Raw genomic sequence first — 12,819 nt, 5'->3', positions numbered from 1 at the left:
AATGCAACTTTAACCACTTTCCTACAGGGCACTTACACCCTCTTCCGGCCCAGGCCTTTTTTCAGCTTTCAGCGCTGTCGCAATTTGAATGACAATTACGCAGTCATGCTACCTTGTACCCAAATTACATTTTTATGATTTTCTTCACACCAATAGAGCTTTCTTTTGGTGGTATTTAATCACTGCTGGGTTTTTTATTTTTTACTAAAAAAAAAAAAAAAAACCAAAAAATGTGAAAAAAAAAATATTTTTTTCTGTCAGTAAGTTTTGTAATTAAGTAATTTTTCTCTTTCACTGATATGTGCTGATGAGGCGGCACTGATGGGCACTGATATAGGCTGAACTGGTGGGCATTGATGAGGTGGCACTTATGGCCACTTATGGGACCCTTTGAAAAAGTCACGTGAACAGTGACGCGACGCGTCAGGGAAAAGAGCCGGGTGACGTCACTTCCGGCCGCGGGCGAGACCGGGCGTTCTTTGAGACATTACGCTGTTGAAAATTAACCTAACTGTAAGTTACTTTTATTTAAAAAAATTATTATTGCTTACACTGCACTATGGAACCCTCCTCTCTTCTCCACATGTTTGTGAGCCTGTACATCTTGTGAGAACGCTGAGGAGTCCCGGGGAATCAACTGACCAGTGTGGTATTATCATTAAGGCTTACTTACTGAGCCTATGAGGTGAGAGGCTGGGGAAAACGATTTACACAGTGGATTGTGGAGACCTTTCTGTGGATGGTGGCACATTGCACTTTTATTTGTGGACCTTTGTTGCTGCACAGTGTTTCTGCTTGGACTGATTTTGCACTGTGTATACATATATATGCACATTGAACTTGGGATCTAAATCACTTCTGTTTTATTTTTGTAAATACCTCATTCCCTTACTGGGAGTGATTTTTGGACAATTTTTTGCACTTTATTTTATTGCCATTTGCACTGTTATATTGATATTTGCACAGATTACCGATATTTATTGCACAATTATTTTTGCATATCAATTGTTTTTTTGCACATCATTTACCTTTGTTGCACATTAATCTACGCATGCGTTTATGCCACTGATGCATGTCTTGTTTTCACTTATTGACGTTCCTACCTCCTTGGTTTGGACTTATTATTGAATTGGATGTACATGCAAATATGCTAAGTTTAGTCACCTTCTTAGGACACTATTGAAAATTGTTTAGAAAGCCGCTGTTTGCACATTTATTCATGTATTGTTATAGCATTGGTTTGTTAATCATTTGCTATACAATTTTTATGACAGATTAATTTTTAGGACACTTTCATTTATTTGGATCCTTCCCTATGGAATTTCCAAATAATTGGTTTAATTATTAGGGTTATGAAAATTAATTGCACGTTTTAGATTTATATTCTTTATGAAGCGCTACATTTATTTGTTTTTATTAGTAATCGCCACATTACCTGCTATTACTATCACTTATGGGCACTGATGAAGTGGCACTTATGGGCACTGATTAGGTGGCACTGATGAGGAGGCACTAACATACCACACTTATAGGCACTGATAGGTGGCACTGATATTTGGCACTGATGGGCACTGTTAGGTGACACTAATAGGTGGCACTGATTGGCACTGATAGGCGGCACTGGTGGGCGACACTGATGGGCATTGATGGACAGCAGTGATGAGCATTGATGGGCAGCACTGATAGGCGGGACTGATAGCCAGCACTGACTGGCATCACTAATGGGCACCGATTGGTGCCACTTGTGGGCAATGGTGGGCACTGATTGGTGACACTGTTGGCGCTATAATGTAATCAGGGCACTGATGATTAGTGCCCTGATTAAATGTTTTGTTGTCCCCTGCAAGTAGATGCCGCTGATCGGCTCTCCTCGCCACACACTCTATCAGTGTGATGTGAGGAACGCCGATTACCGGCATCTCCGTGTTTACATGTGCCCGTCTGTGATTGGACACAGCTGATCACCTGATTAAAGAGCCGCGGGCGTGGCTCTTTACAGAGATTGGGGTCGCGCCATGTCCTAGCATCACGGCACGGCCACGATCGATGCGTGCCCCCGCAGGGGAGCGCGAGAGCGGCCGTTCTGGGACACCGTCATATGACGTCATCCCAGAACGAGAGCCGCCCCACCGTTATTTGACGGTGGGCGGGCAGCAACTGGTTAAAAAAGATTTTCACCCTCCACCCCCAATTTTTTTTCTGGTACAATGTTTTTATTGATATGCAAAGGAAAACCAGATGCCAAATTCCCACGCAGAGGATATAAATATGAAACATAATACAGATTTTCACGCAAGAACACAAATAAAAATTTGTTATAGGATATAAATTATAAACCAACAGGGGCCTGGGGGCCAACGTGGGATGCCTGAGCCTGCAGACTCAGGGGCTGAGGTGGGCAAGGGGAGTGGACCTGTCCATGGAAATGGGTTGAACAAAACCAAACTAAGCATGGGACAAATAAATGAACCAAAAAAAGGGGGGGGGGTAGAGGAAAGGGAGGGAGAAACAGAGCGACGTGCAAGACCCCCAAAATCAGAAAAAGGGTAGGAGAAGAGGCAAATAAGGGGTAGAGAAAGGAAGTTTCCCCAGGCTGGGGATGGGGTCAAGTTAGTTTGAGAGGCCTAGTAGGCTGTTCGGCTGTAAAGTTGTAAACGCATAGGACCACCATGGGGCCCATATTTTGAGAAATTTGGCATGGGAGGATACTGGTAAATTTTCATGGATCATAAGAGTCGTCAAGGTGCTCTTTATCTCTGAAAATGATACAGCTAGCTTTTTTCAGGCCTTTGCTATTGTGCACTTAGCTGCGATAAATAGATAGGTGGCTAGTTTCTGCTAGTAAGATACATGTCCTGGGATCGGACAATGGAGCAATGCAAGTTTGGGGTCCTTGTGGAAGAGTACGTGGAAGAGGGTAGACAGGAGTTCGAAGACCCTTGATCAAAATCTCACGAGTTGGGGCAGAACCACCAAATGTGCATTTCATCTCCTCGCTCACCCCCATTTTTTTTAAAGCACTGCTACCCTGGTGGTGAGTTCTGCTAATTTTGTATACTCGCTCAGCGGATAGAGCGAATCCAGTGCTGTCCAGCTGAGATCCTCATCTCTTCTGGCAGGAGTCGGTCCTGCACTGCCATGTTTTGACATCATCAATAGGCTGCTAGCTGTTCCGGGTTCAGCTAGCATGCCTTCCAATGACGTGCTGACAGGCCTGCCCCCTCCTCATTTCCTCAATGAAAGGCTATGCCTCCTGGGAGGCAAAGGAAGGAGAGTGCATGTCTTTTGCCTAGACTTACATTGTATTAAAAAAAAAGTAAATAAATAAAAAAACAAGAGCCCTATTCCTGCAGAGGATGGGAGAAGGGGTGCAGATCATGTATTGGAGGGTGAAGATCCCCTTTAAGAAGTCACAAACAAATGTACTGTTTTCACCGGAGCTAGTGGTAAGCATACAATGGCAGCCCTGTTCTTTGTTAAGTATATTTTTTTCTATACACTCAAAAGATGATGGTGTGGATTGGGGTCATGGCCCATCATTTGAAATTCCACCAGTTATGTACGGTATATGGTATACTAAAATGAATTATGCAGCTATTATCCACATAACTTTGCTAAAGTTTTGTTTAAGTCCAAGTTATTTTTAATTTTTTTTTGCACGGTGGATGAAAATGTGCTCACTTTCCCACTTAAATAACAAGAAACATTTGCTTCGTGGGAAAAATACTTTACATTAAATGCCTATAACATAAAGTGTGCCTTTGTTTAGTGCCTGGGCTATGCACGTTTACAGAATTATCTCAGAGAGTAGCCCTGAAACTATTTCTTAACACCCCCATCAATGATCACCAAAATAAAAATAACAATACCAGCTGATATCTGCACATCAGTCACAATCCTTTCAGGACGGGGAAATTTCTTAGGAATTGCTGCTAGGTCAGCAATGGCTGCCATGATCTCATCCCACAATGACATCAAAGTTTCTGGATCCTCTAGTGAGCGGATGGCATCAGAGGGTACAGTAAGAACGATGCTTTCTGTAATAAGCTCAGCCCAAGGAGCTGGATAGTTACGAATTGTTTGCTGCCATGAAGAGAGGCTAGTTTGACCTAAAAAAGAATACAAATGACATTATTGTAAAATTTTATTTTACAAGCATTTAATTTAATTTAATAATCCTTAATTACATTTAAATGTAAGGTATTGCAGTATAAAACGTATTGAGCAAAATATCTAAAAGGAATAAGCTGGCATATGATCGGCAATACCTAAACGGCTATAATTTTGACAGCCTACCACCATGCTAATGCTGAAGTTTCAGTAATAATTCTTTTTTTGATACCAGAAATGTACATATTTCTGTACTTCAGATACTACTTGTTGTACACATACAAGTACATACATACTGTATATACTCGAGTATAAGCCGACTTTTTAGCACATTTTTTTATGCTGAAAAAGCCCCCCTCGGCTTATACTCGAGTGAGGGTCTCCCGCTGTTTCATGCAGTCTTAACTATTTGGCGACCTTCCACTGTAACAAAGCCCCGCCTCCTCCTTGTTCATGATACACGGAACACTGAACACTGATACAATGCTGGGAAACTGAATCAGTGTTCCGTCTATCACGGACGAGGAGGTGGCGGGGCTTTGTTACAGTTGATGGCCACCGAACAGTTAAGACTGCAGTTGCATGACACAGCAGGAGACACACGCTGTTTGTAATCAAAGGTACAGGTGGGCACAGTGAGCCTGCAGATGGGCACAGTATGGCTGCAGATGGGCATTGTTTTCCAGTAGCTGCTGCATTTCCCACCCTAGGCTTATATTCGATTCAATAAGTTTTCCCAGTTTTTTTGGTAAAATTAGGTGCCTCGGCTTACATTCGGGTCGGCCTATACTCAAGTATATACGGTACTAAAAAACTAGATATGTGCAAGAAATAATTTGTTTCAATATTAAGTCCAGCCCTGGAATTATCCATTTTGCCTGGGTTGTCTGAATTGAATTCATTTTTTGGCTTGTATAACTACCCATGCACTGTTACTGTTTATATATTGTTTATCCATGGACATGAGATGGTGGTCTGCCATAAACATTCTGATTGGATTCTACTTTGCACCCAATATACACATGCTTGCTAAATGTGTGCATATGTGAGGAGCTACGGTCCTCCAATCATTGAACATACAATAGAATAACATTTCCTCCAAACGTGCTAAATAAAGGGCCAGTTCATTGTCCTTTAGACTTTAGGGGGGGGGGGGGCAAACTATGGCTAGTGGGAGTAGAAGATGTCCTGGCAAAAAAAAGATAAATTACTGCACCATTGAAGTCACCAGGAGAAATTAAGCCCCGTTGTTGACAGTGGAAGGAATAGTGCCCACCATAGAATAGTGGGAGTGGGAAGGATTATGTCCCACAGTTAAAGGCATGGTGCCTCATAGTTAGTGTTAGTAGGAGGAATTGTGCCTCATATCAGTGGAAGAAATGGTGCCCAAAGAGTGCAGATGTGGCCCTTTGGCGAGCAAAGGGCCACATCCAGCCCGCAGCCCACACTTTGAAGACCACTGCTCTAAAAGCTTGTTTACACCTGTCACCCTCTATGAGTTTTATAATGTAGGCTTCTACCAACAACTGCATGTGTTCTAAACATTTTTTTTGTAATTTAAATCCCAACAATTAGCACCTCTATTGATGTGATGGGAAATCTCTCCAATGGGGTAACACATAGAAATTTAAACTGTATCCCGCTTTATCAAACAAAATACAAATCTGTAAAATTGTACATTTATTAATACCAACACGGTCTTTATATTCATAACTAATGAAAGCAAGATTCTACAAACTGACAAGGCTTCTTTTTGTCTTCTTCATCCTTAAAAAACTTTTGAAAACAAACCATGACCTTTCAAATGCATTAACTGATCATGACTTTTGTTGAGCCACATTTCTGTTATCTCCTACAATGAAAAAGAAAAAAGAAAGGGCGCACGTGCCATATGCATTATCTTTTGGATAAAATGTATTAAAACTAATGATAAAAAGGAACTACTTACAAACAGTAGAAGATCACAAGTGTATAAAAACAATCTTCCAATCTCAGCATACAGTCAGAGAACAGCAGAGCCCACCAGAGGTGCCAGAAGAGCTCACAAAGAATCACTGCTGGCTGACGCGTTTAGAGGGGAACATCCCCTCTTCCTCAGAGCACGGCCTTTTATACACTTGTGATCTTCTCCTACTGTTTGTAAGTAGTTCCTTTTTATCATTAGTTTTAATACATTTTATCCAAAAGATAATGCACATGGCTGGTGCGCCCTTTCATTTTTCTTTTTCATTGTTTGCTAGGATCCCCCATCCTTGAGGGCAGCAAGGCCTGTGTTCATATACCGCTTGTTCGGCTACCCACTTGTGCGCAGGAGCATTTTTTTCTCTGTTATCTCCTACTCCTGAGCTTCTTTGACTTTTTATAACTTTTTTTTTTTTTTTCTCTTTTTTACAAAATCACTGCAAAAACTCCAAACTATGTAATTGTGTTAAACATAAATATATCCCTGCAATAATAATAATAATAATCTGTATACTGTATATTTAATAGCAAAAATGCACCTTTACAGACAAAATGCAAAACATTCTGTACTCAGTATATTCTTTTTCCAAATGCTTACCCTTAATGAATGTTGGAGCTTGTTCTGCACCATACACTGTGACTGGAATCACACCCAACTGGCTTTTTGCTTTGACAATAATATATAGAAGACCTCCCCATATACAAGACATTTTCACTTTTTCTCCACTAACATCTTTCTGATGTATAACCACAGGGGCACGACAGAACTCCTTTGCTCCACTCAAGTTATCTGAGTGGCAGCCAACCTGAACCTGGAAAAATAGTAAAAGAAATGTGTAAGCTAAATGTGTATATAACAGTCATTTAAAAAAGAAATGCTATATTGAATTTGTTTTGCCCAGTAATTCTAATCTTAAACAACTTGTATAGAAATTACCAAAATGTACTCCCAGTGCTCCTTTTTTCTTTTACCTAGTTTCCGTAGGGAGAAACAGCTTTTGTTTATCCTTGTGAGTGAGTGGCACCTGCTGGGAACTCAGTTTGTGTCTTTTATTAAAACATACCCTGCATCTCCCCCCCCAACACTTTTCTGCATTTATTTTAAAAAAGCCTATGCTAAATGCCCTTTTACCTGCCTAAATACATTGTCATGTGATGCGTCGGGGCCTGAGTCTTATCAACTTCTTTTGGGGTCCACATTGCTGCTAAGGTGACATGGACAATTCCAATGGTGTCCAGTAGTCCATTCTTCGTGGACAGTAGGCCTTCAGTGTAAATAGCCATCGTAAAGGAGCCACAGTTTGCATCCAGGGTTGTATGCTCATGCGCGCGTTTGGACAAGCATTGGTGTAAACCCTCATATAGTAGCGTACATCCATTCATTGCAATGGGAAGCTGTATGCTGCATCTGTGGCTCCCTTATGCTGGCTATTTGTAAGTGGTGCACCCCAAAGTTCTGCTTCAGAACTATTTTTTGCCACCCCCCCCAAATGTTATGATTTGCAACTACATGGCAAATGGGGGTGCCAAAAATGGCAACACAAGTAAGTACAACAGTTTAGAAAAGAAATACCTGAAGACCCTGTCCAGCAGCTGATGCTGGAAACATTAGTATTGCAGTTTTTCCAGGGGGCAGAAAGAGTCCAGTACTTCTCCATGCAACAGCACCTAGGAGTAATGCAGTAATTGTTAATGTACCACAAATCTTGCATAGATGGAGGCACAGACATTATAATTTTTAATGTTCTACCTGGGTTTGTGGCATCAATCTGAACTGTAACAGGGTCCTGGTCCAATAAATCAGTGTCGCCTTCCTCATGGTCATTCAAACATTTAAGGCAGCTAACTTCTTGAGCTAAGCACATGATAAAGGCCTCTTTGGAGCTGTTTTTCACAGGACACTGTTTACTGACAGTGGGCAAAGGACACCCTTGTACTAGATGTGCCAGTTCGTGCTGTAGTGATGAGGTGAGAGGGCTGGCTGGAAGCTTCATGTATGATGAGACATCTTGTCTGAGTTTGTTCAACCAAGAGCTGAGAGGTGGTTTCAGCTCAACTCCACTATTCAAGTCTCTTAGCATTTCGCAAGCTGCTCTAGGGAAGTGGTAGGTACTATCAACTGCTTTGGGATCCAAAGCCTTATAAACTCCTTGCCCAACTGTCTGTGCTAGAATACTAATTCCAAACTTGTTGAGGATTTTATTTCCTGGGTACTGGGAAAGCACATTTGGGTTGGAATAAGACCAGTGCCAGGCATGGCCAGCGATGAGCAGCCCTCCACCTTCCGCCACAAATCTATGGATCTTTTCAGCTTCTGCATCACTGTATGAGGTGCAGCAATATACACTGAGACCAGGAATCAAGTCAGAAGCCACACAAGATAAACCTTCATTCTGTAACACCTGGAGGAGATTTCCCAGTTTCTTAACACCAATTTTTCCATTTCTGCACATGTCTAGCCAAGAAATAGCATTGAGAATGAAGGTTTTCAGCTCTGGCTTGGAGAGGTAGCCTTCATGTGTTCCTACAACAACACGTCCTCTGCCGTAGTATGCAGCACCAAAAAAGCACTGATTGTTGTTGCTGAGCCCAATTGGAAATGTTAGAGGCCCATGAAGAAGAAGTTCTGAGGGTACAGATCCTCCACTGATGTCCAGGTCATTAACACCTTGCATGAGATGCTTTAAATCCGCTGAAAAATTTATACTGGATAAAACAAAATCAGACACCCCTGCAGTCATTAGTTTTGCACACAATAAGAAATTAACAGGAATTATAAGTGTAAGTGGGTGCAGTCGGCTGTGTGTTTCACCCGCTCGCCCCCCTCCCCCGTTACTGTGCTGCTGGCTGTCCTCTCTTCACTGTTGCTGGCTGTCCGCTGCTCTCCCCCGCTGCTGCTCTGATAGCTGCTGCTGGAGTGGCTCTATGTTTACTGCTACCTGCTGCATAAGTGCTGTACAACACAAGTAAATGGCTGCGGAACTACATTGCCTACAATTCCCTGGCACAGCAGAGGATGAAAGACAGGTCTTTTTGTGGGCAAACACTGGAGCTTGGGGTAGTCTAGTGCTAGGAGCGAATGATGACATGCTACCTTGAGTGTCTGCATCCACTAACACCAGGGTGCCAAGGGACTTAGCCCCTGTGAGCCTTTTGTGTGCGGGAACCTGGAGCAGTGCAGACCCATTGCAGGGGTGTCTGTGTCCACACCAGGGACCAAAGGACTGAGACACTGAGAGTTCTGCTTCTGTGCTGGAACCCAAAGCTGGAGGGACCTGTTGCCATGTGCTCCTACAGTGAAGGAGAGCCAGTGAACAACCAATCATGAGGACCTGATAGTGAGCACCTGATAGTGAGGACTGGGACTTCTGTAGCAGCTGACCGCTAAGCATATGGGATTGGATCTGTCACCTGCCAGGAGTGATGAGAGGAATTACAACACTTAAAGTGTTTGTTCCCTTACAGTAGATTAAACAGCACAGTGCTTATGCTGTCTAACCTGCCCCTCTCTAAACTGTAAAAAACCTGGCTGATCCTGACACTTCCTGTGTCCCCTCTGTAAGCTGACCACGATAATCTTGGCTGCTGAGCCTCCGTCATCCGCAGCTCTCCTGTCCTCAACCCCCTGCCTGTCAGCTCTTGTGTCTGTGTGAGCTGTCTCTGCCCCCCCTCCTGTCGATATTTGTAGTAAAAAAAACGATCCTGGCAGCCCCTCTCCTTTATCCGGCGATAACTTACTTTGTAAGTGTTTGTTTAAATAAGTTCCTCTAAATACCTTTTTTCAGTTATCTTCAGGCTAGTTACGCTCTGATACTACGATCCAGGGCTACAGTGGGATGAGCTGAGTGGCCAGCACGGCGGTCACGTGACCTCCCGGCCGACGTCAGAGGGAGATCTCGGCCCCTCCCGCTGTAGCCCTGGATCATAGTAATTTATATAACACACTGTGCAGCGCTGATAAATAGATAAATATGGAAACAATACTATATAAATATATGAATCCAGTAAACACTAATATATATATATATATATATATATATATATATATATATATATATATATATAAAATAAATGTCTAAAGCATAACAACATATAAACACTAAAATAAAGTGCTTGTACTCCGTGATATTGCACTCAGTCCTCAATGAGGTTATTAAACTAAACAACAACAGTCCATATATATGAAAATAAAGTGCTCGTGCTCCGTGACTTTCAATTAATCCTTGATGAGTGTTTAAACTAAACAGCAAAAGTCCATATTAACCTCAACCATGTGATAATTGTGTCTTCATGCATTGTGCACACACAACCCCCACCGGGTGTACCCTCACCTTGGGGGCTTAAAAAATAAGCCTGTAATTGATAACAATAACCTGCAGAGATCCTCTTTTGCTTCCTTTATCCTATGCAGGTTTATGGGACACTTGTATGGAACACAGGCCACCTGCTACTTCCGATAATAACCCAGCTCACAGTTCACTATTTTCTCCTGGTATGTTCAGAGACTCTCCTCATATACATCACATGTGGGAAATGACAGAGTCATACAATAGCGTGATAAACATACAATAGCGTGATAAAGTTAAAAAAAAATTTAATTTCAGACAGAACTCCACATATATACAACTCACATTTCAAATAAATAAAAAACGCCTTTTAAAGTGCTATAGTGCTGAGGGGTGATAGAGTCACCTGTGGTCTGGTTCTGCAGCCCCGGTTTACATGGCGTTCCCTCTGTCCTATGCCAGCTCTGCAACACTTCCTGGTACCTCATCAGCCGATCAAGCTCCTCCTACCAGTTTCATCACAGTCTCGTGACTTCCTCTGGGAATACTCCTCTGTTGATGTTAATATGGACTTTTGCTGTTTAGTTTGAACACTCATCAAGGATTAATAGAAAGTCACGGAGCACGAGCACTTTAATTTCATATATATGGACTGTTGTTTAGTTTAATAACCTCATTGAGGACTGAGTGCAATATCACAGAGCACGAACACTTTATTCTAGTGTTTATATGTTATGTTTTAGACCTTTATGTTATATATAGTGTTTACTGGATTCATATATTTATATAGTATTGTTTCCATATTTATCAGCGCTGCACAGTGTGTTATATAGATTGCATTATCACCATCTGGGGAAGTGTGGAAAGTGCAGGCAGCTGATTATATTTATATCTCCTGTGATTATTTTAGGTTAATTTAGGCTTAGTGCGGCAGCTCACAAAGCTTATACCCATTGTTTTCCTGGATCATAGCAGCAGAGTGGCCGGGAGTCACGTAGTTAGTTAGTGCCGTTACTATTAATCCTGTTTGCACCAGTTATAATTCGGATTATCATTACCACAGAGGTGATGAGTATTTTTTTTTTTTAACACTATGATTGTGTATTACAGTGATGATCACAGTATAAGCAATAATTCTTACATTGTGAATTGCATCCATTCGTGTGCTGTTGTATACTATTGTGATAGCTGTGATTGGCCATAGGCACCACCTAGTACCATTTTACTGGCCCTGTACCATGTGATTAATGTGACCACATGGTATACAATGGCCATAAATGACAGCCACTGTTTACCACTGACATGTGAATCACAGCGATCACCTGGTACCAAGGCCAAAATCAGCAGCCTCATACAATTATCTGTGTTCAGATTGTGGCGCTGCGTGGTCCCTAGGGCACGCACAGGGCATGCTAGTGGGATGTTTTCTTGGGATAACAGAGCACCCATCAAGCCATATTATTAAAATAGGCCAGGTGGGAAGTGATTAATCATCTTGCCTTAATACACCTGTTTACCTACTATCCAGTTGCTCGTGTCCCATTTTTTGTGTACTATTATAGAGTGGTAGCCTACTAACATTTGGGTTACACAGGTGGGAATGACTAAAACCAGGTGTGTCAGTGGGAAGTTGAGCAGCTTAAACAGTCATGGCAGAACAGAGAACCCTTCATCTCACAGTGGCTCTTGTGGGGGTAGGTGCTACACAGCCACACACGCCTCTTGTGTGCAGGGACCTGGAGCAGTGCAGGCCCATCGCTGGGGTGCCTGTGTCCACACCAGGGACCAAAGGACTGAGATACTAAAAGTTAATGTTAATTATAACCAGTTATAATTTTATTTGATTGCCATTTTATGGGTCTGTGTTCACATTATTTATTATTATTAATATATAGGATTTATATAGCGCCAATAGTCTGCGCAGCGCTTCATTTTTAAACCTGTTCAGTTGTCTGCTTATTGGTTCATGCACTGTTTAACCACCTTGTCTTAATACACCTGTTTATCCACAACGTATTATCCAGTTGCTTGTGTCCCATTTTATGTGTACTATTATGGAGTAGTAGCCTGCTAACACTTAAGTTACACAGGTGTTAACTGTCTTCAACCTATAACCATTTGTGTCGGGGGGGGTCTGAGCAGCTTAAACGGTTTGTTAACCCATTTATATAAGACTATGCCAGCCCCTCTATTAGAGACTGACATAGCACACTATGTAAGAAGTCTTCAGGCCGGTCACATGACCCACGGCCACTTTATAGCTCCGATGGATGTCTTCTGCGGGAGGGGCCGTGATCTCCCTCTGACATCAGCCGGGGAGATCACGTGGCCACTTGTTTCCTCCGCAGAATCTCTGTATTGTAGCTGTAAAGCGGCTGTGAGTCACGTGACCGGCCTGAAGACAGCTCAAATTCGGTATTTAGAATGCTAGTTTTTTGAAAACTACTTACTTAGTGTGGTA

At 42.2% G+C, this 12,819-nt stretch overlaps 1 protein-coding gene across 1 annotated transcript in view; it reads right to left on the bottom strand.

Moving 5' to 3' along the window:
• The window catches only part of LOC141131687 (TRPM8 channel-associated factor homolog), a 47,535-nt gene that overhangs the window by 19,555 nt on the left and 15,161 nt on the right, over window positions 1-12,819 (bottom strand). The window contains exons 3-6 of the mRNA XM_073619241.1: window positions 7,823-8,778; window positions 7,646-7,740; window positions 6,671-6,884; window positions 3,870-4,109 (exon numbers count right to left, since the gene is read on the bottom strand). Coding sequence (XP_073475342.1) covers window positions 3,870-4,109; window positions 6,671-6,884; window positions 7,646-7,740; window positions 7,823-8,778 — 1,505 coding nt within the window. The remainder of the gene's footprint in view (window positions 1-3,869; window positions 4,110-6,670; window positions 6,885-7,645; window positions 7,741-7,822; window positions 8,779-12,819) is intronic.

This window comes from Aquarana catesbeiana, linkage group LG03 (genome assembly GCF_042186555.1).
Source record: "Aquarana catesbeiana isolate 2022-GZ linkage group LG03, ASM4218655v1, whole genome shotgun sequence".
Classification (NCBI taxonomy): Eukaryota; Metazoa; Chordata; class Amphibia; order Anura; family Ranidae; genus Aquarana; species Aquarana catesbeiana.
The sequence above is the reverse complement of the archived record's forward strand: the minus strand, read 5'-3'. Positions and strand labels throughout refer to the sequence as shown.